We start from the raw sequence: 22,005 nt of genomic DNA on the forward strand, positions 1-22,005 counted from the left end.
CTAGGAAGTCATCTACTGATGGGGAAAGTAGGAAAAAGAACTCCCATTTATCGGTCATTTATTTGCCAGGCATTGTGCAAAGTGATTCACATGCATTATTTCATTCGGTCTTCACAGTAGATCTATGGACTCTGTTCCATTTTATCTCCATGTTCCAAATGAGGAAATAGAGACCCAGAAGATTTCCCTTTTACATGTTTAGGTAATTGCAATGTTGAACGCAGGACTGAGTCCTGAACCTGGGTCAGTCTTGCTCCACAGTTTTAAAATCCAATTTAACTACAGGTCGATGGGGGAGGGGAGCAGAGAGAGCTCCTAGAGGGACAGGGTCCTGCTGACAAGTTCTCCAAGGGAGATCCAGGTGAGTTCGTCAATTCTAGACATCTCTACGTGAGATGACAATGACTGACTCGTGGAAGGGCTCCCAGGGTGAAGGAAGGACACAGATCTGATTCTTGTCTCACCCCCCAAACAACTCTATGAGAAGAGTATTATTAATGTGACTAGAATTTCTGCATGTCTTGGAATATTGAAGCTACTGCAAATAGCAGGCACCACCATTACATTTCAGAATAGACTTAGTTTGTGAGTCACTCCATATAGAAATATATATATATAATCTTTTACTAGAATAAAATCTTGATGAACAGATCTCTGATCTATATGTATAGAAAGACTTTATTTTCTTTGACCTTAAAATGAATGGAATGAATCACAAAGGAAAATGTAGATAGGTTTGACTTCATAAAAATTAACTAACACCTGCATGTCACAAAGTATTTTAAACAAATTAAAAGGCAAATAAACATCAGGGAAAACACTTGGAGTAAATATAAACAAAGACTTAATATCCTTAATATCTAAAGACTTCATACATATTGATGAGGAAAACAATAATATTCCCCAATAGAGAAAGGAAGCAAAGAATAGTGACATAAATAACTTAGAGTACATTCATATGATGGGGCATTAAGAAACTATCTCCATGTTGGATCAAAAGGGTTTGCCACAGCAGGAAGTCTCATCATGAAATGTTAAACAAGCAAGCTCTGAAGTCATGTTCAATAAAGGAACAGTCCCATTACCATTTCCACTTTATATTTAGGTAAATGAGTACCCAACTTAGTCCAGTATGAATTCACACAATTTAACCTGGGTTTCAAAGAGGTTGAATAGCTTGCTCAAAGTCATGCTGCAAATTCACAACACAGCTGGGATGTCAGTCCAGATCTGTCTGTCTGCCTGCCACCAACTCTTTCTAATGACTTATGACTCAGATCTCACTTCATTCTGGAGCCCCGAGTGCCTCTCCTGGCATTCAGGAATAAATGCCACTGGTTGAATCCCGGGAGGATCAGGGACTGACAAGGCCATGGGGTCAGACCGATTTGAATGGCTCTGGGCAAGGTAACGGCCCCCAGCTTTAACTCCTCCGCCACAATTAATGACTGTGAAGATTACGTGAATTAATGTATTTGGAGACGTAGCAGAGTTCCTTGTTTAAAGGACGTGTTTGGTAAATGGAAGCTATTACTTCTATTAATTAAACGGTCTCACACTTCTTTTTCAAATAAGGCAAGGGGTTTATTATCTTCACAGAACTAAAATTTCTCCCTTCCTGGTTGGTGGATGGGACGGAATTCAGCCACAGAATGGCAGGGAAAACACTCTCTTGTTTGGGAAAGCAACCTTGATACTTTATTAACAGTGTTTGAGACCTGATGGCAAATGGCTACATGGTGGGCTGCTAACCCAAAGGTAGGATGTTCAAACCAGTTTAGTGACTCCTTGGGAGAAAGCTCTGGTACTTTTCTCCCATCAGGGTTACGGCATAGAAATGCCAAGGGCCAGATCTACTCTGCCAGACGAGGTCACTGTGAATTGAACCCAGACTCCATGGCACCTAAACCCACCTTTGGGATTTGAGTATCCATGTTGAAAGCCCAACGAGAAAGCCATGCGCTCAAACTGCTACCTCTGAGAAAGTAAGATTTTGTTTTTGTCCTAGGAGGGAGGAGGGAGAGAAGTACAAGGGACCGCAGTGTGGCTGGCTTGGCAGGAAGGGAGCAAGGGAGCTACGGAAAGTTTAGGTGAAATCCCCTCCCGTGGAGATAACCCAAGCATTTGTGTTTAATGCTTAACATGAATTTGTTTGTATAGTTGCAACATTATTCTGTCTTCTTCATTCCCTGTCCCCAGAGATGTCATCCGAAAGTCCTCTGTAGTCCCCAATACATCAGGTGAACTTTTAAATAACCAGAAATGAGCTCCTCCGTGACCACTCACAAAAGGAGCCTAGAGACCGGGACACCTGAGAATGCATGAGTCCCTCCAGGAATCCCCAGAAATCATTGGACTTCCGTGGAGTGAGGAGTGGGGATTCTCATCGTTGTAAGGCTCTGTCACCTTACTGTGCTTGCCCCAGTAACAAATGCTCAGCAAGGATTTGCTGAATACCCAAGGAGAACAATAAAGAGCATATCTATGTGGCCCAGACTCTAATCACCGAAAAACTCACAGAAGGGAGAGGCTCTTGGGTGCTGAACTAAGCAGAGGAGGTTTTGTTCAGAAGGTGACACTCTGACACTTGGACAGCTGGCCCAACAGTGAGCTTTGCTACTGTCACTGGCTCGATCGAGCGTGTGGATGGAGAGTATTAGCGAGGCCAGCAGCTCTCCCTCCCCTCAGAATCTGGGGTTTGCTCTTTTGGTCACCTCTGAGGGGTGCTTGGATATACGCAGAGAGAGTGGTCAGAAAAGGATCATTCTATTGCCATCCGCAAAGAGAGGACTATCAATGAATGCCTTTTGGACAGGAGTGAATGACGCAAGGATACAGGTGCAGGTGGCCCGCGTGCCACAGAAGAGGAGGGGGCTTGCCAAGAACCCATGCGTCCAGATAGGATGGGATTCGGGCAGCGCAGAATGGCCAATGCGCCCGTTGCCTGGGAAAGGGCACCTTGGACGCCTCTCAGTTGGAAGATATTACCTCCAGATGGAGGCCGCTGCCTGCTGGCAAAGTCAGCACCATTATTTGGTAATATTTTGATGTGCTCTTTATGTGGAAAGGGGTTTTTATTGACATTGCTTTCACGTCACACGCCAACAGCTCTCTTTTTCTTCTCCGAGGGCCAGCAGCAGTGAAGATGGCGGATCTTGGAAAGGCATTAGGGGTCAAAAGAAGGGGCCGAGAATGGGCTTGCGCCCAGCACCGTGTGTGTCAGCCAGCGCCGCGGGCCTGGGCTTGATTTGCATTCAGCCGGCGTCCCTGGTCGGTGGACGAGGCCTCACTTGTCATGCTGACAACGGTGGCAAAAGCTCCAGACAAGGGGTGACAACAAACGGGGAAACACTGCGGAGGGCAGGGGCCGGGAAGGGGGGCTGGGGGGGAACCCTTTGTGGTTTCAAGTGATGCATCTGTCTGTGCTTCCTCCCTGTTTGGGAGACACCCATGTAAGACACACAAAGAAAGACATTCCCATTACTGAAGTGACCCCTGAAGGAAACCATGCCCATCTCTGCTCTGAGATCCGTGCCTCCCCTGCATGCAGCAATTGTTCTAAACGTTTAGTTTCTCCACACAGTTAGGTGTTCACTTGCCCGTTCTCTCTCCCTGTCTCTCATGAAATTACTTTAGTCAGCACAAATACAGAGGCAGAACCAAACCCAGTAATATCATATCTCACACTGCTATCCATTTTCCGCCAGCAGAACATTTTGGGACACCAAGTCCTTTGTCTATTTCCAGAAGCTTGATTCAATGACATTGCATGAATGACTACAACCCGATAGCATCTTCTGTACCGTTTCAAACTGCAACCCAAAAGCAGGGAAGGGCTCGGACCCCAGCCAGAGCACAATGACTTCAGTTCTTAAGAAAATCCAGCAGCCATGGCAGTACACTCAATATTTTCTTGCCGAGGAAATTTAAGAATCGACTCTAATCACCTTGCGACCCCCACCAGCCCGTCCTCCATTTTGCTGTGGTTTGTGTTAGTGGAAGGCCCTCCCACGTCTGCTTTGGCTTAAGAAAATAAATAAGTTTACAATATGTTTTTAAAAATTGGGCTGAATCAGACAATTGTATACTTTAGACAACGAAGGCAAAATGTAAAACAGGCTAATCATGATTCCAAATTCAATCTTCAGGGCCCTAATTGATCCCATCCCAAAGGTAACATTCTATCTTAATTGACATGCCGAGATGGTTACAATTATGTAAAATAAAACTGGGTCTGTTGGAAAAGCCACGTCTTCTTGTTGGGCAGGAGATGGCCAGCTTTTATAATAGTTGATTGCAAAAGGATGCAACCACTTTGCTCCTATTTCCTTTTTTGGTTTGGCCCTTGTACGGAGGTTGTTTCCAAGCACCCCCACCATCTCCCTTCAATAAAGTACAAACCTCAAGGGGAATTTGATGCCCTTATATATTCCTTGGGATTTGGCGGAGGCACGGTGGTAAGGGCCAATCTTTCCAATATCCATTTTGCAAGTGAGTTACCAAAAGCGAAGATGAAAGCTAGCATTTTCAGGTTTGTTGGCAGAGCGGTTTTCTGTCTGCTGGTGACCACACGCACGAGCTCGTGCTCAGCCTGGATAGGAAACAGATGGCAGCGAGCGGGTAAAGGGTGGGTGGAATCACACGATGTCGACCTACGGATCGGACCCACGGCCCTTCCCCGTCTTGATGGAGGCCGAACAGCTCATCAGTGATTCCCAGAAGGGCTCCCAGCCTCTCCCAGACCCCTCCGGCCCTCTGCCTTCTCCACCAGGAGCGCCCTGACAAGGGAGGCCAGGACTCCCCGAGGAGCTGCCGCATGTTGAGGAGGGAGGAAGCAGGAGGCCTGTTTATGCAATCAGGAGAGGCAGGGGCCTCCTTCCACGGTACGGAACACCTGTGCCTCTTGGCGTCTTGCCTCCCTGACTGGGTGAACCAAGCGAGCCATGCGTCTGATGAACAGTCTTAGACTCCCTCCCTGCTCGCCAGCGCCAGCCCTCGGAGCGCAGTTAACACAGCCTCTCCGCAGAGCACATGCCTCTGCCTTACAAGAATGCCACTTTGTCAACAGCCCCACTGGCGGTGACTTTGTTCCGAGCCTCATCCAATCTCGCCTGGACTGTTGCAATGGATTTTCGAAATGGTCATTCTGGAGTTCAAATCCAACTATGTGACTTCCCTGCCTGAGACCTCTCCCCAGGCCTCTCAGATGATGGAGAAGGGACACAACTGTGGTTACCCACTTGTTGGAACCTGCTTATCTTTGGCTGTTCTTTTTTACTCCTGTACCCATGGCATTGAGCACAATGCTAGGCTTAGTATATACCGTGTTTCCCCGAAAGTAAGATATCCCCCGAAAATAAGACCTCCTTACAGTTTTGCCTCTTGCTGAAATATAAGGCATCCCCCAAAATAAGACCTCCCTGATAATAAGGCCCCCCAAGCTACCGTAACTCTGGACTTTGGACCATAGCAGTGGATGCTGCCACACAGCTCACGGTTGGCCTCAGCGCAGCCGGAGCAGACAGGAAGTGCGAGTAAACGTACCATAGATTGTGAGTAAACGTACCATAGATTATGAGTAAATGTACCATAGATTATGAGTAAATGTACCATAGATTATGAGTAAACGTACCATAGATTATGAGTAAACGTACCATAGATTATGAGTAAACGTACCATAGATTGTTGCACATGGAAATAATCGTAGTAACAAGAAATTCTTGATACTGTAGGATTCACAGTTTGTCTGGTTATGTTGCTTTGTGAAGACAACTACTACCATACTGTATACAGGTAATAAATTTCTTTTTTTTTGGTTCAACAATAAATGTGTACCGTATTCTTCTTCATGGAAAAATAAGATATCCCCTGAAAATAAGACCTAGCACATCTTTGGAAGAAAAAATTACTATAAGACACTGTATTATTTTCGGGGAAACAAGGTAGCTTCTGACTAAATAGTTAAAAAAAACAACCCGGACTAGCGATGCTTTGTGGCTGCTCTCATTGACTGCTGTGGAGCCAGCCCTGGGGGCTCACCGGGGTCTCATGCCATGAAATGGTGTTTGAGCTTCTGCCTTCTGCCCTGATGGGTGGAGGACTGGACTGTAGGGACTCATCCAAACCAAACTCATTGGCATGGAGTTGTTGCTGACTTATTGCTTCCTTATAGAACAAGTGGCTTTCCAGTGTGACTAAAAGAAAGGTTTGTTTAGCGGCCATCGAGCTCAGAAGCAACCATGCCCACATGGAAGAAGCACACCAGCCTGTGTGATCACGAGGTGTCAAAGGGATCAGGTATCAGGCATCAAAGAAGAAAAAAAATCATATCATTGTCTGCTCACCTTCCTGATTCAATCGCTAAAGACAGATGGGTGCATAAGCAAATGTGGTGAAGAAAGCTGATGGTCCTTGGCTATATAGCATCTGGGGTCTTAAAGGCTTGAAGGTAAACAAGTGGCCATCTAGCTCAGAAGCAACACAGTCCACATGGAAGAAGCACACCAACCTATGTGATCATGAGGTGTCAAAGGGATCAGGTATCAGACATGAAGAAAAAAAAGATCATATCATTATGAATGAGGGGGAGTGCAGATTGGGGACCCAAAGCTCATCTGTGGGCAACTGGACATCCCCTTATGGAAGGGTTGCGGGGAGGAGATGAGCCAGTCAGGGTGCAGCAGAGCAATGACGAAACATACAATTTTCCTCTAGTTCTTAAATGCTTCCTCCCCACCCCATCCCCCAACTATCATGATCCCAGTTCTACCTTACAAATCAGGCTAGACCAGAGGATATACACTGGTCCAGATAGGAACTGGAAACACAGAGAATCCAGGACAGATAAACCCCTCAGGACCAGTGGTGAGAGTGGTGATACCAGGAAGGTGGGGAAGAAAGGGGGAACTGATTACAAGGATCTACTTATGACCCCCTCCCTGGGGGACAGACAACAGAAAAGAGGGTGAAGGGAGACATCGGGGAGTGCAAGATATGACAAAATAATAATAATTTATAAAGTATCAGAGGTTCATGAGGTGGTGGAGGGAGGGGAAAATGAACTGATATCAAGGGCTCAAGTAGAAAGCAAATGTTTTGAGAATGATGATGGCAACAAATGTGCTGGACACAATGGATGTATGTATGGATTGTGAGAAATGTACGAGCCCCCAATAAATGATTTTTTTTAAAAAGGTGGTTTTTTTAAATTGGCCCATTTCAAACATAGATTACTAGATCTTTTTTGGTAATGTAAATCTGAAAGCTGCACAGCAACCTGTTCATCCTCATGGTAACATGGCAGACAGACAGATAGATAGATGGTGGCAATACATGAAGTGCATTAACTGTGAAACAAACCCGTGTTCCAGCAGAAAAGGGGGACTGGATGGCCACAAGCCAAGAGTTGTTGCCCATGCCAGGCCCTTAGAGACAAGTGTCACAGCAAAAGAAACACCATGTGGCTTGCCAGTGGAGCCCGGCTTGGGGCAATCATTGTCTAGTAGACAGCAGTTACTCTCTGCGGACCCTCAGACCCAAGTGCTGTATGGATGTTAGACCACCTTGTTCAACAAACTGTTTTGCAGAAGAAGATATCAAGCCCCAGAGAGGCCAAGCACCTTCCTGGGTGCTGGCAGTCAGTTGCAGGCAGGGCTTCAAGAAGAGCCCGTGTCTCTGGCCTGAGTTTCTTGGGCCTTGTTAGGCTGAGGTCTCCCGTTAGTTTTGGAAATCAATAGAATCTCTCCATGGCTCCTCTTTGATCACTGCTCCCCTCCATCTCCTGCTGTTAGATTACTTGTGCTCAAGGCTCCCGTGGAGAACAAGCAAACTTGCTCATGGGTCAAAGGAGGCAAAGAGGACTCTCGAGTCAGGAAGACCTGGGCTCAAATCTCAGCTTCACTATATTCTTGCTTTATGAATGTGTGTACTCTACTTAACATTCTGAGTCTCAGTTTCCTCATGATACCAGCCTCATAGGGTTGTCAGGAGAATGAACTGAGAAAGCAGATGGAAAGTCCCAGCTACATCACAGACACTTGTTATTAGATGTCATAAAGTTTTTGTTTTGACCCCCCCCCCCCACTTTCCCTGACCTGGCTCATAGTGATCCTATGAGACAGAATAGCACAGCCCCATAGGGTTTCCCTGGCTGTACTCTTCATGCAGGAGCCCTGGTGGCACAGTGGTGAAACATTTTAAAGGGTAGCAGTTCAAATCCACCAGCTTCACCGTGGGAGGAAGATGTGGCAGTCTGCTTCTGTAAAGATTTTTAGCCTTTCAAATCCTATGTGATAGTTACCCAATGTCCTACAGGGTTGCTGTGCATGAACATTGGGTTGACAGCAATGGGTTTACTCCTTCCCATATTAAAAAAAAAAAAAAAAGAAAGCCCTTTAGAAAGTGTGAATTAGGTGGGGTTCACATTTCAGATAATCAATCTTGTTTGTATTCAACAGTTTAAACTACTTTCCAAAGCCCCCACCTTGCCCCCCCCCTCCCCACTTTGATTTCTCTTTTCTCTTATGGATTACTCTCTTCCCCTGCACAGGGCTAATCGATGGAAGCAGATCACTAGGTATTTTTTCTAGAGAGCTGCTGGGCGAGCTTTTACCACCAGCCTTTTGGTTACCAGGTGAGTTGACTGAGCATTTGTGTCCAGTGCTTATACCACAGCACCACCAGGCTCCGATGCATATCAGCTATATCATAGACTTGCTGAAGAACCAAAACATCCATCTTGGAAGAAAATACAGTCAGAATGATCCTCAAGTGCAAGGATGGAAAGACTTTATCTCATGTACTTCGGACAGGATAGATCAGTTCCCAGACAAGGACATCACACGTGGTAATGCAGAGGGCCAGCATGAAAGAGGAAGGCCGGCAAAGAGATGGGTCGGCAGTGACCGCAACAATGAACTCAAGCCCAGGCACAGGACTGGGTGGTGCTCATTCTGGGCTGCTCTGAGACAGGGCCAACTTACAAGCATCTAACAGCAACACGTTGGCATGACAATGTTTCAGGAAAGACACATTGTTAGAAAAGAGTAACTTGTTTGATAACATAGAGGATCAGTAAAAGTGAGGGAAACCCTTAGTAGTAAGGATTAATATAAAAGATGCAAGTGTCTTGTATATCCAGGGTGTCAAATACGAGTCCAGGCGGTAGGAATAAGAAGGAAACACGTCTCTCAGTGTGTGGCTTCTTAGAAAATTCTACAGCAGCATGGGCCAAAAGGTGGGTGAAGAGATAGCACCGGTATGTCCATTGCTTTTCCAGGGAGTTCTTATGCTCTGGCTAGGTGGCTGGTGCAAGAAAATAGACTAGTTGCCATAATGTCAGTTCTGACTCCGCGCAGCCCATGTGCCTAATAGCAGAATTGCACTCCACAGGTTTTCAGTGCTGTCGCCTCAGCAGATTGCCAGACCTTTTCCCCTAGGTGTCTCTGAGTCTACTGGAACCTTCGACCTTTCGGTTAGCTGCCAACCACATTATCGATTTTCACCATCCAGGGGCTACAGATGGTATTTGACACCGTGGATAGATACCACCGTGATACACAAGACCTCACCAGGCTCTCGAGTGTACCGTCTAGTGCATAGGAGCCACAGGAGTGTAGAGAAAATTGCGATAGAGACAGATCGACGCTATGATAGTTGTAAGCATGGAGTGATCTGAAGGAGGAGGAAAAAAGGGATTGAAATCTGATTGTGGTGCCAGGAAGACTTCTTGGAGAAAGCGACATCTGACATGAGACCTGGAGGCTAGTCTGGGAAAGTAATTGAAGTGAGGTGGGATGAAGTGGCATGAATGAAAAAAAAAATAGTGAAGACCCACTGGGTGCTAGGCATTGTTCTAAGTACTGAAGTTATAACCTTGATGAACACAAGCACGTTCCCTCTCTCAAGGAGTTCTCATGTTAGTGGAGAGAGGGTGGCAGGTCAGGGGAACAGTGTGTATTAAGAGTGGAAGGTAAGTACAGAGCACAGCATATAATTCAGCACGGATGGAAGCTAGCCCCCTAGGGGGAGGAGGAGAGAACAAGGAGAGGGAGGACTGAAAGAGAAATGGGGGTGGGTGGCCAGTGTGTATCATGAATGCCCTGTTATGCCAGGAGGGTAAAGTTTGCTTTGACGACAATCGGGAACCACTGAGGAGTTTTAAGCAAGGGAGTAGGAGGCTCACATTTTCATTTTAGAATAATCACTCTTGGTGCAGAAATGAAAGTTGCTCTAGCTATAGGAGTGAAAATGGATTCGAAGAGGCAACCCATGTGACCTTGGGAAAATGACTTAGCTCCTCTGAGCTTCACTTACTTCATCTATAAAATGGGGATGCTCTCCACTTAATAGCGCTACGTCGACATTAAACAAAGCAAAGGAAATCAAATGTCTCTTGCATGACCTCTTCCTGTGTGCCCTTCACAGTTCAAGATGATTTGTCTCCAACAAACTCAAGTGCTAAATGGATTTCGGGAAGCAACTCTGGGAGAGAAGCCAGGGTAAGACTGGACTGGGCCTGGATTATATGTGGACCAAGGGCCGGCGTGTGGACAGCCAAGCCTTGATTCCGAATAGAGTTCATAATGGGTGCTGGGGTGTCTAATTATTGCTGAAATCGACGGGGAGAAGAATTCCTACTTCGAGGCAAATGGCAGCACTCCCATTTATCTCTTAGTCTCGTACTTTCCCAACCACCCTCTCTGTTCCCTCCTCCTCCTTCTAGGACACTAGCTTCCAGCCACATGGAATCCTATGTTGTTCTCTACACTTGTCTCCACGGGTGTGTTTGATCATAAAGAGGCTCTGCGGGCACAACCAGGAAGAGGTGTAGGGAGAGATACAGAGATATCTAACCAAAGGGGATTTTTCGAGGTCGGGCACACACAGAGGAGAAAGATATGAGAGGCCTATAGGGGTGAGAGGGCAAAAATACTAGCAGGATGCCAGGGGATTTCAGAAGAAAGGTAAAAAGTGAGAAATTCCTTATTGCCAGTATGGCTGAAGGACTTTCCTATCAGGAATGTCTAATTGCCTCATTGGGACCCTGAAGTCATCTGCCACGTGGTTTCACTTTGTCACTGTTCCGATGTTCTCCACGAAAGTGCCTCGCTGGCGACCGTTTGAATGGTGTGTGATACTTGGGGGTGAATCAGGGGAGCTGGTCAAAGTTCATGTTAAGTCTCCGCCGAACAGTAAGGACAGATAAAGAAGGGCAAGCAAGAGTGCTTTCTAGATTTAGTAGAAGCAGAAAATAGGAGTCACGGGACTTTGAGGGGGATTAAAGCCTGGAGTCCACTAACTATTGGAAGAACGTTAGGTTTGCTGTAGGCTGAGAAGGGGGGTAGCGTCTGAGCTATTTTATGCGAATCTCAAAAGACAGAGTGATCCCAGTTGACATTTGAGTTACATATGGAATTTGTCCTGAACAGTCCAAGAAGCATAAGGACTTTTGGAAATGTACCATTATAGGTGGCCTTTGGAGAAAAGTACTAACCATGAGCCTGAATTAGAACCTTACCCATTTTATTGACACTTTCTCCTTCCCTCCCTCTCCCTTCTCTCCCTTCCTCCCTCTGCCATGCTTGCACCTCTCCTCTCATCCTTACATCACTTCACTTTCCCTCTCTCTCAGCTCTCAGCATTTACACCGAACAATATAGAAACTTAGACATTTTAGGTTTCTTTCCTTGTGTTTTCTGACAGTCATCCACATGGCCAAAAGGATTATCTTGAATTCATGTGCTTGCCTTTATAATTGATGATATAGACATGGAGTTATGACTTAATTAGGATCCATTTTCCTTTATTTTTCAAACTATTAAAAATATTAATTACGTTTAAGATCTTGTTGGCTTGATCCATATCTCGTATCCTGTTTCTTAACTTATTCCTTAGCTATCAGCTGTGTGGGTGAACAGGTTGTCAGCCACTAAAAGAAGTAACAGGGTTTTTTTGCCTTGATATGATCCCACTCATATTTATTATCCATTTTCATGCTCCCCAGACACTGTTTGCAAAGTGACTGTTATTTTATCTGTGAGTTGCTGAAACTCCCAGCTTGGGCTTAAGCATTTTGTAGGGGGCAGATCTTTAAACTACAACTCCTTGAGTTAAATTCCGGGATTTAACCTCTAGGACCGAAGCAATAGGTTGGAGCCAAGTTTCTGGAATGAGCTTCTGAATGTGGAAAATCATAATTTAGGGTAATAGAATAAAGGCAGAGGTCAATCTTAGACCAACCACATGGAGAGAAGCACCTGAAACTTTAATGATCAGGTTGGTCTCCTGCCCTTGTAGTGCTCTAATTTCCCATTTAATCTGCACCTGTGGAAGTATCGCCCTTCCTGAATCTGGATTGAATTGTCTATTCAAAGCCGGGTAAAGGAACATAGGGCTATCAGTTAGACAAGGAGATGACGGGTTCCACTCAGATTTGTAGCCATTCCCTTGATCCTTCTAGGACTTACTCTACCTTGCTCCTCTGATGCTGCTCACCTCCTGGTGTTGCATCCCCCTTCCCTGGGATCCAGTCTCCGCTCTTCCTGGTCTGGACGGGGAATTTATTACTCATGCTGTTGGGAGAGACAACTCACACCACCACGTTGCTTATAGTGCAACCTCCCAAATGCCAGCTGTTTCTCAGCCTACACTTTCCCTATTTCAGGCATCCTTTTCTTTTGACCTCTTATCTAGAGTTTGCCTAATTTCCAGATCCTGGTCTATTTTCGTCTGTATGAAGACCTATGGCTACGAAGATAAATAAGACACAGCCTCTGTTGTCTTGGAGTTTTCAGCTTGGTAGAGAAGACAAGCCTAGAAGCAAACAATCCTGCCCTTTGGGTGAATGCCATACAGTTCACACCAAATGCCCAGGAAGAACAAGGAGGAGCAACCCACTAATGTGGGGCATGGCACCCCTGGGGAGGCTCAAAAGAGGAGACAACCTGAGTCTTAGAGGATGAGTGAGAATTGGCCACATAGACAAGTTAGATGTACATTTTAATCAAACAATGAAACACACACGGTGGATAGCGGGTATTTCAAGTCAGCTGGGAAGGCAGAAGTGTGGGCTAAGAGAAGGGTGAAGCCAGTTAGCTGGCCAGCGGCTAGACCAGTGATGGCTGTAAATACAGTGATAATGACTGTGGGACTCACCTAATAGTTTTGTTTACAATATTGGCATGATATCAATATTGAGAATGTATACAAAAGGATTTCAAAGTGAAAAACCTATTGTTATAGTTGATGCTATATGTTATAGTTCATAGTAACTTGATAGGAGAGAGTTGAACTTCTTCCCCACAGGGTTTCTAAAGCTACAGACGGTCACAGTTTTCTTTGGTGGTACAACTGGTAGATTTAACCATCAACTTTTGGGTTAGCACATTAATCACCACACCCCACGGGCTCCTTGAAGAATAAGAACCACACATCTGTTTTCTAGAATGTGTTTCCAAAAATGATCCTGAGTGTCTCCAAACCCTCACACGTGTTTCACTGTCAAGTAGTTGGGGATTGACGGTTGGCGAGCTGCTCCTTACAGTGCTCCTGTAGGCCAGAGCAGAGCTGTCCCATAGGGCTCCTATGGGCTGTACTTTCTATAGCAGAAGAATACAACATCTTTCTCCTGTGGGCTGGCTGCTGGGTGGAACTGAGCATTAGCTTCTGCTCCACCAGGATCCCTTCACTGAGGGTTAAGGAGAGCTCATTTGCATTGTTTCCTATAGAGCTTATCAAAGCCTTTAATTTATTAATGTGCTTTGTGACTGAGAGTTGGCAAGCAGCACTTCCCAAACTTATTTGACCACAATCCTCCATCTCCTACAATACTGTAAGGGACTAGAGCAGAGCTTTGAGCAATGCACTTTCAGAACATGTATGAACAATTAATCCCGGGCTGACGGAAAACACCAGCTACAGAGTTCTTGTAGACATTCAAAGCTGTTTGCCTTTTATCATGTGTAGTCTGTCCTTTATAACCTACCTAAGACATGCCTGCCCATGCCTTTGAAGCAGCGCAGGGCTAAAGGTGCTTTGAGTTTACAACCTCTGAATTTGAATAGTCAAAGGGTGAATGCTGTTAGGAAAGCAATACTAAAAATGAGAAGGGTAAATGGGGAGGAAACTTTAGAACGGTTATAGAATACCCATTGGAAATTGGACTGTAAGCCATTGTCAACCCTAAACCCTAGTTCAGAGACTTTCTCACTGCCATTGAGTTGATTCCATAGTGACTTTATAGGACAGAGTAGAACTGTCCCAGTGGGCTTCCAACGTTGTTACTCTCTACGGGAGTTGAAAACCTCATGTTTTCCCTATAAAGCAGTTGGTTGTTTTGAACAGTTGTCTTTGCAGTTGGCAACCCACTGTCTAACTCACTATGCCACCAGAGACTTTAGGCCTGAATTAAATGCACTCGGGTATCAATGGTGAGGGAATCATTATTTCCCAAGCTCTAGAAAATCAGGACCTTACTTTACAAATCCCTGCAACCTCCTGACTCTGATGGATAGTAGGTGCTCAACAAATGTGTTCATTAATTTTAGGTTTTCTTGCTGAATCTCAAGCTTCTGTTTAAGGCTTGCTCATTTCTGTTGATATGAAAAATCGTCTTCTTTCTAGAAGAGTGGTTGTCCTAGAGAGGCAGGCTTGTGACTGCTGGACATTCTGCTCTTTCATTTATCTGCACCTAAACATTTGTGATTGTAAACATAAGATTTTAATAGTCCAGAAAATGACATGAACCAAGGTGCTCACCAGGCTTTCCCAGTGATTTTTATATGTGGAACAAACAGAAGCATGAGGAAGCTAGCTTCATGGTTATACAAGTTAATCTTCCCATATTTCTCCAGTTTGGGGGAAAACGGATATCTTTGGATCTAACAGCTCCAGATTTTGAGGCAAAGATAGTGCCTAGCATTCAATAAACATCTGTTGAATGAATGAATAAAGCAATGAAGGAATGAGTGGGGCCAGCAACACCGGTGAAGCTTATTATGCAGTTCAGCCCCTTTTAAGGGACTTTCCAGTTAGAGAATTCCCTTGGGGCCTGCGGTGAAAAAAACCAAGCCAAACAAAAGATCGAGCAAACTCACTGTCATCGGGTGGATTCGGACTCATATCGACCCTGTAGAACAGGATGTAAGTGGCCCCTGTGGGTTAGTTTCTGTGTAGGTGCCAGCTTAGCACCACTAGACTCCAAGATGCTTTCTTCGAGCCGGGCTACATCCAGAGGCCTGGGCGCAGTCACCCCAGGGTCCTGGGTAGCACACAAGGCATGAGCAGGACTGCCAAGAACAAAGATGGAGGGTTTGAACCCTCCCAGGGCACCACAGAAGAAAGACCTGGAAATCGTGCATAAATCTCACGATCCAGAAACCCCCATGGAATCCAGTTCTACTCTGGAACACATGCGATCACCAAGAATTGTAATCCCCGCAGGAGGGAAAGGTACTTAGTCACCAGACTTGCCCCCCAGGTCTTTCTTGTAGGGTCCTCAGCCCACCACAGTGACGCATTCCGATGAGTTGTGCACGTGTTGCTTTCCATGAATGGTGTTGTTTGGCGCATAAGGCTGCCTTATAACAGATCTCAACGGCAGGGAACAAAAGTAACTTTGAAAAAACCACTCTCCCACACTGGCACCCTTCCTGCCGGCCCTGTTGTGATTTTGCACTGAGGGTGCATTTTAATTGACGAGATGTGCTACACAGCCCGACCAAATTGAAAAGTAACAACCTTCACTTACCATTTGGAGATGTGAAGGAAGTGCCAGAAGTTAAACTCTGAGGACTAAATGAAATAACAGAAGCTCCCGATCCTCTCTTGAAGAAGCTCATTAGTTTGTGCTTTCTCACATTCTGTTTGCTGTGGCCTGCCGCCAAAAATGGTGGAGGCAAAGATAATAAGTAAGTGAGAGTTAAAAATATGTGAAGAGAGGCTGTGCTTTGTGGGACCTCTGACAGCCAGGGGAGTGGCTCAGGTACAGAGCATTTAGAAGAGAGTGGAGGAGGTGGGGTGGAGATAGACTGAGAAAGGCAGAGAGACACAGAGACAGACTCTTGCACAGGGAAACAGGGAGACAGAGGCAGGGAAAGAAAGAGAGGGAGAGAGTGGGAAAGAGAGAGAAAATGATATTAGAGAGAGAAAATGATATTACATATATATATATGTAATATCATTTTATCTATATCTATCTATCTATCATCATCTATCTATATATATAGAGAGAGCGAGAGCGAGAGAATAGGAGAGATAGTGTATACATATTGAGAGACCAGAGACAGGGGAGAGAGGAGATAGAGACAAACAGACAGAGACAGAGTGTGCTCTGAACAATGATAACAATTGGGACATGCTCACGGTGGGTTAGGAGACCAAGGTCAGGGCCATGCTGGGGGTGAGGGGCAGGATCCAGGTCATCCCCACGGTGTGCTCCCTCCCAACCATCCACACCAGCGGCATTGAGACATTCAGACACAGGGGGAAATGGCCTTCATGTGAATGTTGAAGGTGGCCATGAGGATGACAAGTGAGAGAGAGGATGTCTCCAATGTGGTGGCCCTTCCGGCAGCCAACCCTACTGCCCTTATCTCTGATTCAGGGTTCACAGAGGGATACCTCTGATCACACCCTCCATGGGCTGTGGTCTCCCTGTGGCTCTCCCCATTCTGCCACTTATTCCCTGGAAGCCCAAGGTCTAGCACAGGACCCAGACAAAGCAGGAGCATGCTCAATGACAGTTGACATTGAACACGTGTTGACCCAGCTCCTCTGTTTGTGCTGATCCTTGTTGTGGCTGTTGATTGTCAGGCGCCTTTGAATTGACTCTGGACCCAGGGCCAGTCTTGAGCCATCCCCATGATCAGGTCAGGCCTGATCCACAGGACTTTGATGGACTGATACTCAGCAGTAGATGGCCAGGCCTGTCTTCCTGGCCTATCTTATGCCCAGAGCCCTGCTTCAACCTGTCCAGCCCCTGAGTAACACGTACACTTCCACTGACAGTGAGATGGTGGCAGAGCATGAGGCACAGCGGGCGGGACTTGAGCCAAGGACTCCTGCGGGGCACTGAAGAATTCTGCCACTGAACCATGGCTGCTGTTGGGGGTCAGGCAAGCCATGTCTACAGTCAGCATCTACTGAATGCCAGTGTCCCCTGAACAAGCAGAGGAACTTCACCCAAAGGGACTTTCCCTCTTCTGGGAGAGACTGGATACAGCCTGGGTGCCTCCATCCCCACTGGGGGACCAGGGCCCCAGGGAGCTGCAACTTGGGCCAGGCTTTGAAAGAATGCTACATGCTACATGTCTGTGACAAATGCCACAGCATTCAAGGCAGGAACCCGAAAGGGAGAGGGAAAGAAGGACAGAGGAGCTAGCATTTACTCCGGTGCCTGGCCCTGACGCATGTGTTATTTCATGGAATCCACCCAGCAGCCCTGACAAGTGGCTATGTTTAGCCCCCGTGTGTGTGAATCCGGAAGCAGCAGTTCGGAGAGGTTAAGGAACTAGGCCAAGGTCCTTCAGCCAGGCAGTGACAGGGCCACCAATCTAGGTCTGTCTTTCTGCTGCCCCAGATTCCTCCCAAGGCCTCTTGAAATCCATCATCCAGCAAGGAGACAAAGGGCCGCCGTTGACATCGAGGCGAGTGAGGAGCCCAGCCAGGCTCCGGCTGCCACCCACCCTTCATAAATGTATTTTTCAACAATGAGATTTTCTCTGCAAGTTAGTGATTTTATGACTCTCAGCAAAAATCTGTGACACCAGATGTTAAATGCAGCCGGAGAAAGTTATTTTCATCATTGGTGAAATCTTGCACAGTGCACTGAGTCTGGTCACATATCTGACTCCAGGCAACATGTGATCTGATTTCTGTTCACATAAAGTTCCCAGGAAGGGTGGGGAGAGATGAGCGGCTGCTCTGGCCTTTGGGTGTTGGGAGCAGCTCAGCTGGTGACTTCTCTTGTGGCTGGACCGTGCATGCCACCTGGCTTCATCCACGGGCCCAGACTCCTTGACCAGAATCCCTTCAGTTGCTTGGAGGTGGGTTGACTGTGGGCCTCCTGGAGCTAGTTTACATTGTGCTGTCATCCCTCAAGCCTTAGCTGTGTCGGGCCGACCCCTCCTATGTTACACTTCTGTCATCTCTGTTCATGGCCACCGAGTACAATCCTGGCTAGATCCCTGGACCAAACCTGACTTCGGTGGCTGAGGGGCAATCAGGTGGAACCATATGAAATTGCCTGTTTTGTAAACCACAGTTAAATACTGGCAATTACATCTTGTTAATATGCATTGCTGTCTTGGTTTCTTGGGGTGGCTGTCACACAATAACACAGAAGGAGGGGCTTTAAAGATCAACAATGGAAGGTCTGGGAGTTCTGGAAGGTAGAAGTGGACGGGGCTGGGTTGTGGTGACTCTTTGTGGGGCTGTGAGAGAGAACCGCTTCCACACTGCTCTCCTACCTGCTGGTGGCCCCTGGCACTCAGTAGCAGGGTTTTTGTGTTTTTTTTCCCTATTTTGGCTTGTAGTGCTTTCAGACACCTTGCTGTCTATCTCTGTGTCTGTTCTCCTCTTTGTAAGACACCTATTCCTCTCCGTGGGGGGGGGGGGGCAGAATTGGTTAATTGGCAGCAACTAGCCAGAAATATCTGGAAAGAAAGGTCTAGTGATCTCCTTTCAAAAACATCATAGCTACAGAAATCACACAGAGCCACGTTTTCCTCTGTAACACGTGGGGTGACCATGAGTGAGAATCAGCTGGAGAGCAACTGACCTGGTAGTCCTCAAGTAGGAGCTCAGGGTGACTGCTAATCTAAACGACTCCTTCATAGCTAGCGCTGTGTGTCTTGGAAGAAGTGTAGCCAGACTGCAGCTCCAAAGTCAGCCCGGCCAGACTTCATCTCATGCGCTTGTCTATGTTTTATCAGGAGAGACTAGTCCCTGTGGGAGGTCATCATGCTTGGTCAAGTGGAAGGGTAGTGGAAAAGCAGAAGATGCTTGATGAGCTCGGTTGACAAAGTGGAGGCCACAGTGGGTTCAAACATAATCACGACTGTGAAATTGGCTCAGGACCGCGGCAGTGGCTACCTGTTGTACACAGGCTTGTGATTCATTGGGAACCACCTGGATCCCCCTAACAACAACAATAAAAAGATAAGCACCCCAAACAACAAAATAGCAAAAACCAGAGCCCTAACTGACTGTCCTTGATAGAGTCAATTCTAACGCCAAGTGACCTTATGTGTGGCTTCTGGGGCTGTCAATCTTTATAAGCACAGACAGCCTTTCTCCCATGAAGCAGCTGGTGGGTTTGGATCACTGGCATTGTCTTTATCAGTCCAATGCCAGGAAATAGGATTGCCACAAGTCTTTTGGGAAGCATAATTCAATCCAAGAAAATTTGAACTGTGCCCCACACCCTATAGAAGGCATGTTGAAATCCTAACCCCTGTACCTGTGAAAGTGACCTTATTTAGAAGCAGTATGCTTGCCTATGTCATTAGCTAAGATCAAAACATTGGAGTAGGTTCTAATCTGATTATGACTGGCATCCTTTAGGAAGAGGAGAAAAACACACACTCGCTCACAGAGGAGAAGCCACAAGCCAAGGGATGTAAGGGTTTTCCAGAAGCTGCAAGAGACCAGAAAGAATCTTCCCCCGGGTCCTTTGGAGGAGGCACAGCTCTGATGACATCTGAAAAATCAGACTTTGACCTTCCAGAACGGTGAGAAAATAAATTTCTGTTGGATTGAGCAACCCATTCGTAATATGATATGATTATTCCAGGAAATGAACATACCTGTCATTCATGGTCATACTCAGAGAGTAACAAAACCAGAGTAATGTGCAGGGTGGTTTCCTCATTGTAAATTAGGGTGCTGCTATTAGCTAGACTAGAGGTCGGTTGGAATCTTACATTAGGCAGTGTTTATAAAGACAACCACACATTTCTTGGAACATACCATCAGACCCACTGCCGTCACGTTGATGCCAACACATAGCCACCCTATAGGACAAAGTAGAATCGTCTCATAGGGTTGCCAAAGTTGTAATCTTTAGGGAAACAAATGACCACATCTCTCCTCCATGGAGCAGATGGTAGGTTTGAACTGCTCCACTTGGAAGATTGCTGCTGATGCCATAGAGTGACCTCCAACTCATAGTGACCCTGGGTACCACAGACTGCCTGGTCCTGAGCCATCTTCACCATTGTCGACATGTCTGAGTTCACTGTTACAGTCACCATGTCCACCCATCCCCTCAAGGAGCTCCCCCTTTTTCACTGCCTTTCATCTTTACCAAGCATGGTGTCCTAACGGAGCCAGTATTAAATCCTTAGAAGACCGTATTCTACTATGAGTACTAGAGAAGCCCTGGGGGTGGACTGGTTACACGTTGAGTGGCTAACTGCAAGGTCAGCAGTTTGAAACCACCAACCGCTCCTTGGGAAAAAACGATGTGGCTTCTGCCACCCCACGGGCAGTTCTACTCTATCCTATGGGGTTGCCATGAGTCAGAATGAGTTTGAGTTAGAGTTTTGATCATTCTCGGCTCCTTACCCTGCTGTCTGCCAAATGGAGTCTTGTCTCACCTGCTGCTTGAATGTGCACTCATTCCACATTGTATAACTTGAAGCTTCCTCATACACCTGGCCAGCCGTTGGCTTCCTGCTCTGAAAGTGTATACAGTCACACCTTGGAAATATGTAGGTTTGATTCCAGACCACTGCTGTCAAGTTAGTTGCACAAAGTATTTGTAACTCTGTGTACATTATGTTGTAGTTTCTGTATGAAATAGCATTTTGAAAACATTTGAAATATTCTGAGGTCTACCAAAATGTGACAGAAATACATGTAATGAGCACATGCTCTTGGAACAATTGCATTGATAGGCTTGCTACATGCAGGATTGTTACAAACCTTCAATTTGTCAAAACAAACAAAACAACCCCATAACACCTACAAAGACTACATTGATGGTTTCTCGGTGGGGGTGGGGGGAAATGGATGTTGGGGGAGGTAAGGAGCTGGTGACAGTGGGTATGAGAAGGAAGTAAAGTTGATTCTAGAGATAATTGTACAACTCTTATTAAAATATGATTGACCTATTGAATTTTATAACATGTGGAATACATGCCAATAAAATTGTTAAAAACAAACCAACCTGTGAAACTCAGTAAATTCAAGTACAATAAAATAAAGTAATATCTCAGTCTCTAGTCTGTACCCAACTCCTTGCCTGTGTCAAAGCCGTGTCTTCCTGCTCTAATTGGCCCCACACAGGCAGCCTCTGAGCAAAGTCCCTTAGCTGAGCTCCTTTGTTCAGGACGCTATGCAGGTCTCGGGTGTCTCCCATTGCATCTAGCAGAAACGAGCTAAGAGTGTTTTCTAGGGAGACCAGATGGCGTGGGCTGAGCCTTACAAGGTACTGAACTTTGGTGAGTCCCGAGATCTGGCTTTCTGCTTGATAAATTTAGAAGCATGATATTTGTTCGTAAACTCAGAATTGAGTACACTTTCAGGACAGATTCATAATAGCCCAGCTTCCAAGAGTGTGGTGTGTAAGCTGGGTCAATTTCTTCATTTTCAATGAGAGAAAGAGCTGCTGGCTGGATAGGAATGCTTGGGTCAGCACATGGCTCTCCCTGTAAGAAATCTGCAGAAAGTTTATGGGATGCTTGGCGAAAAGTGAGTCTGAGGGGGGAAACAGTGAAATATCTTGAAGGATGGTGAGAGCGGAGTGCATGCTGGCTGCGCAGAGCCTTCTTCTCTAGGGACAATTTCCTGCCTTTCCTTGAGCAGGGCTGGGCCAACACAGCCAGGTTTTCCCTTTTCCTGTTTCACAACGATCCTTCCTTACTGATTACTATCTTTTAGCATTCACGATATTCCCATTCAACACTATTAACCAGGTATCAGTTCCCTGAAGTACAACTCAATCTCACTTTGCCTTCCCGATATTATCTAAGTCATAGTCAATTTAACCTAAGTCCAATTGGA

General features: G+C 46.1%; 1 protein-coding gene across 6 annotated transcripts in view; it reads right to left on the reverse strand.

The window, feature by feature from the left end:
- NFIA (nuclear factor I A) overlaps positions 1-22,005 on the reverse strand; it is a 693,058-nt gene that overhangs the window by 601,538 nt on the left and 69,515 nt on the right. The window contains exon 1 of one of the 6 annotated variants that reach the window (XM_045292066.1): positions 15,749-15,801. The exons of 2 other annotated variants lie outside the window; for them this stretch is intronic. In XM_045292066.1, the coding sequence (XP_045148001.1) occupies positions 15,749-15,751 (3 nt within the window). In that variant the 5' untranslated portion in view covers positions 15,752-15,801. Of the gene's footprint in view, positions 1-15,748; positions 15,813-22,005 lie in introns of those variants that run through there. 3 more of the 6 variants (XM_045292064.1, XM_030886133.2, XM_045292068.1) reach the window with 3 other exon arrangements.

This window comes from Echinops telfairi, unplaced genomic scaffold (genome assembly GCF_000313985.2).
Source record: "Echinops telfairi isolate 266 unplaced genomic scaffold, ASM31398v2 ScPeMD7_443;HRSCAF=831, whole genome shotgun sequence".
NCBI lineage: Eukaryota > Metazoa > Chordata > Mammalia > Afrosoricida > Tenrecidae > Echinops > Echinops telfairi.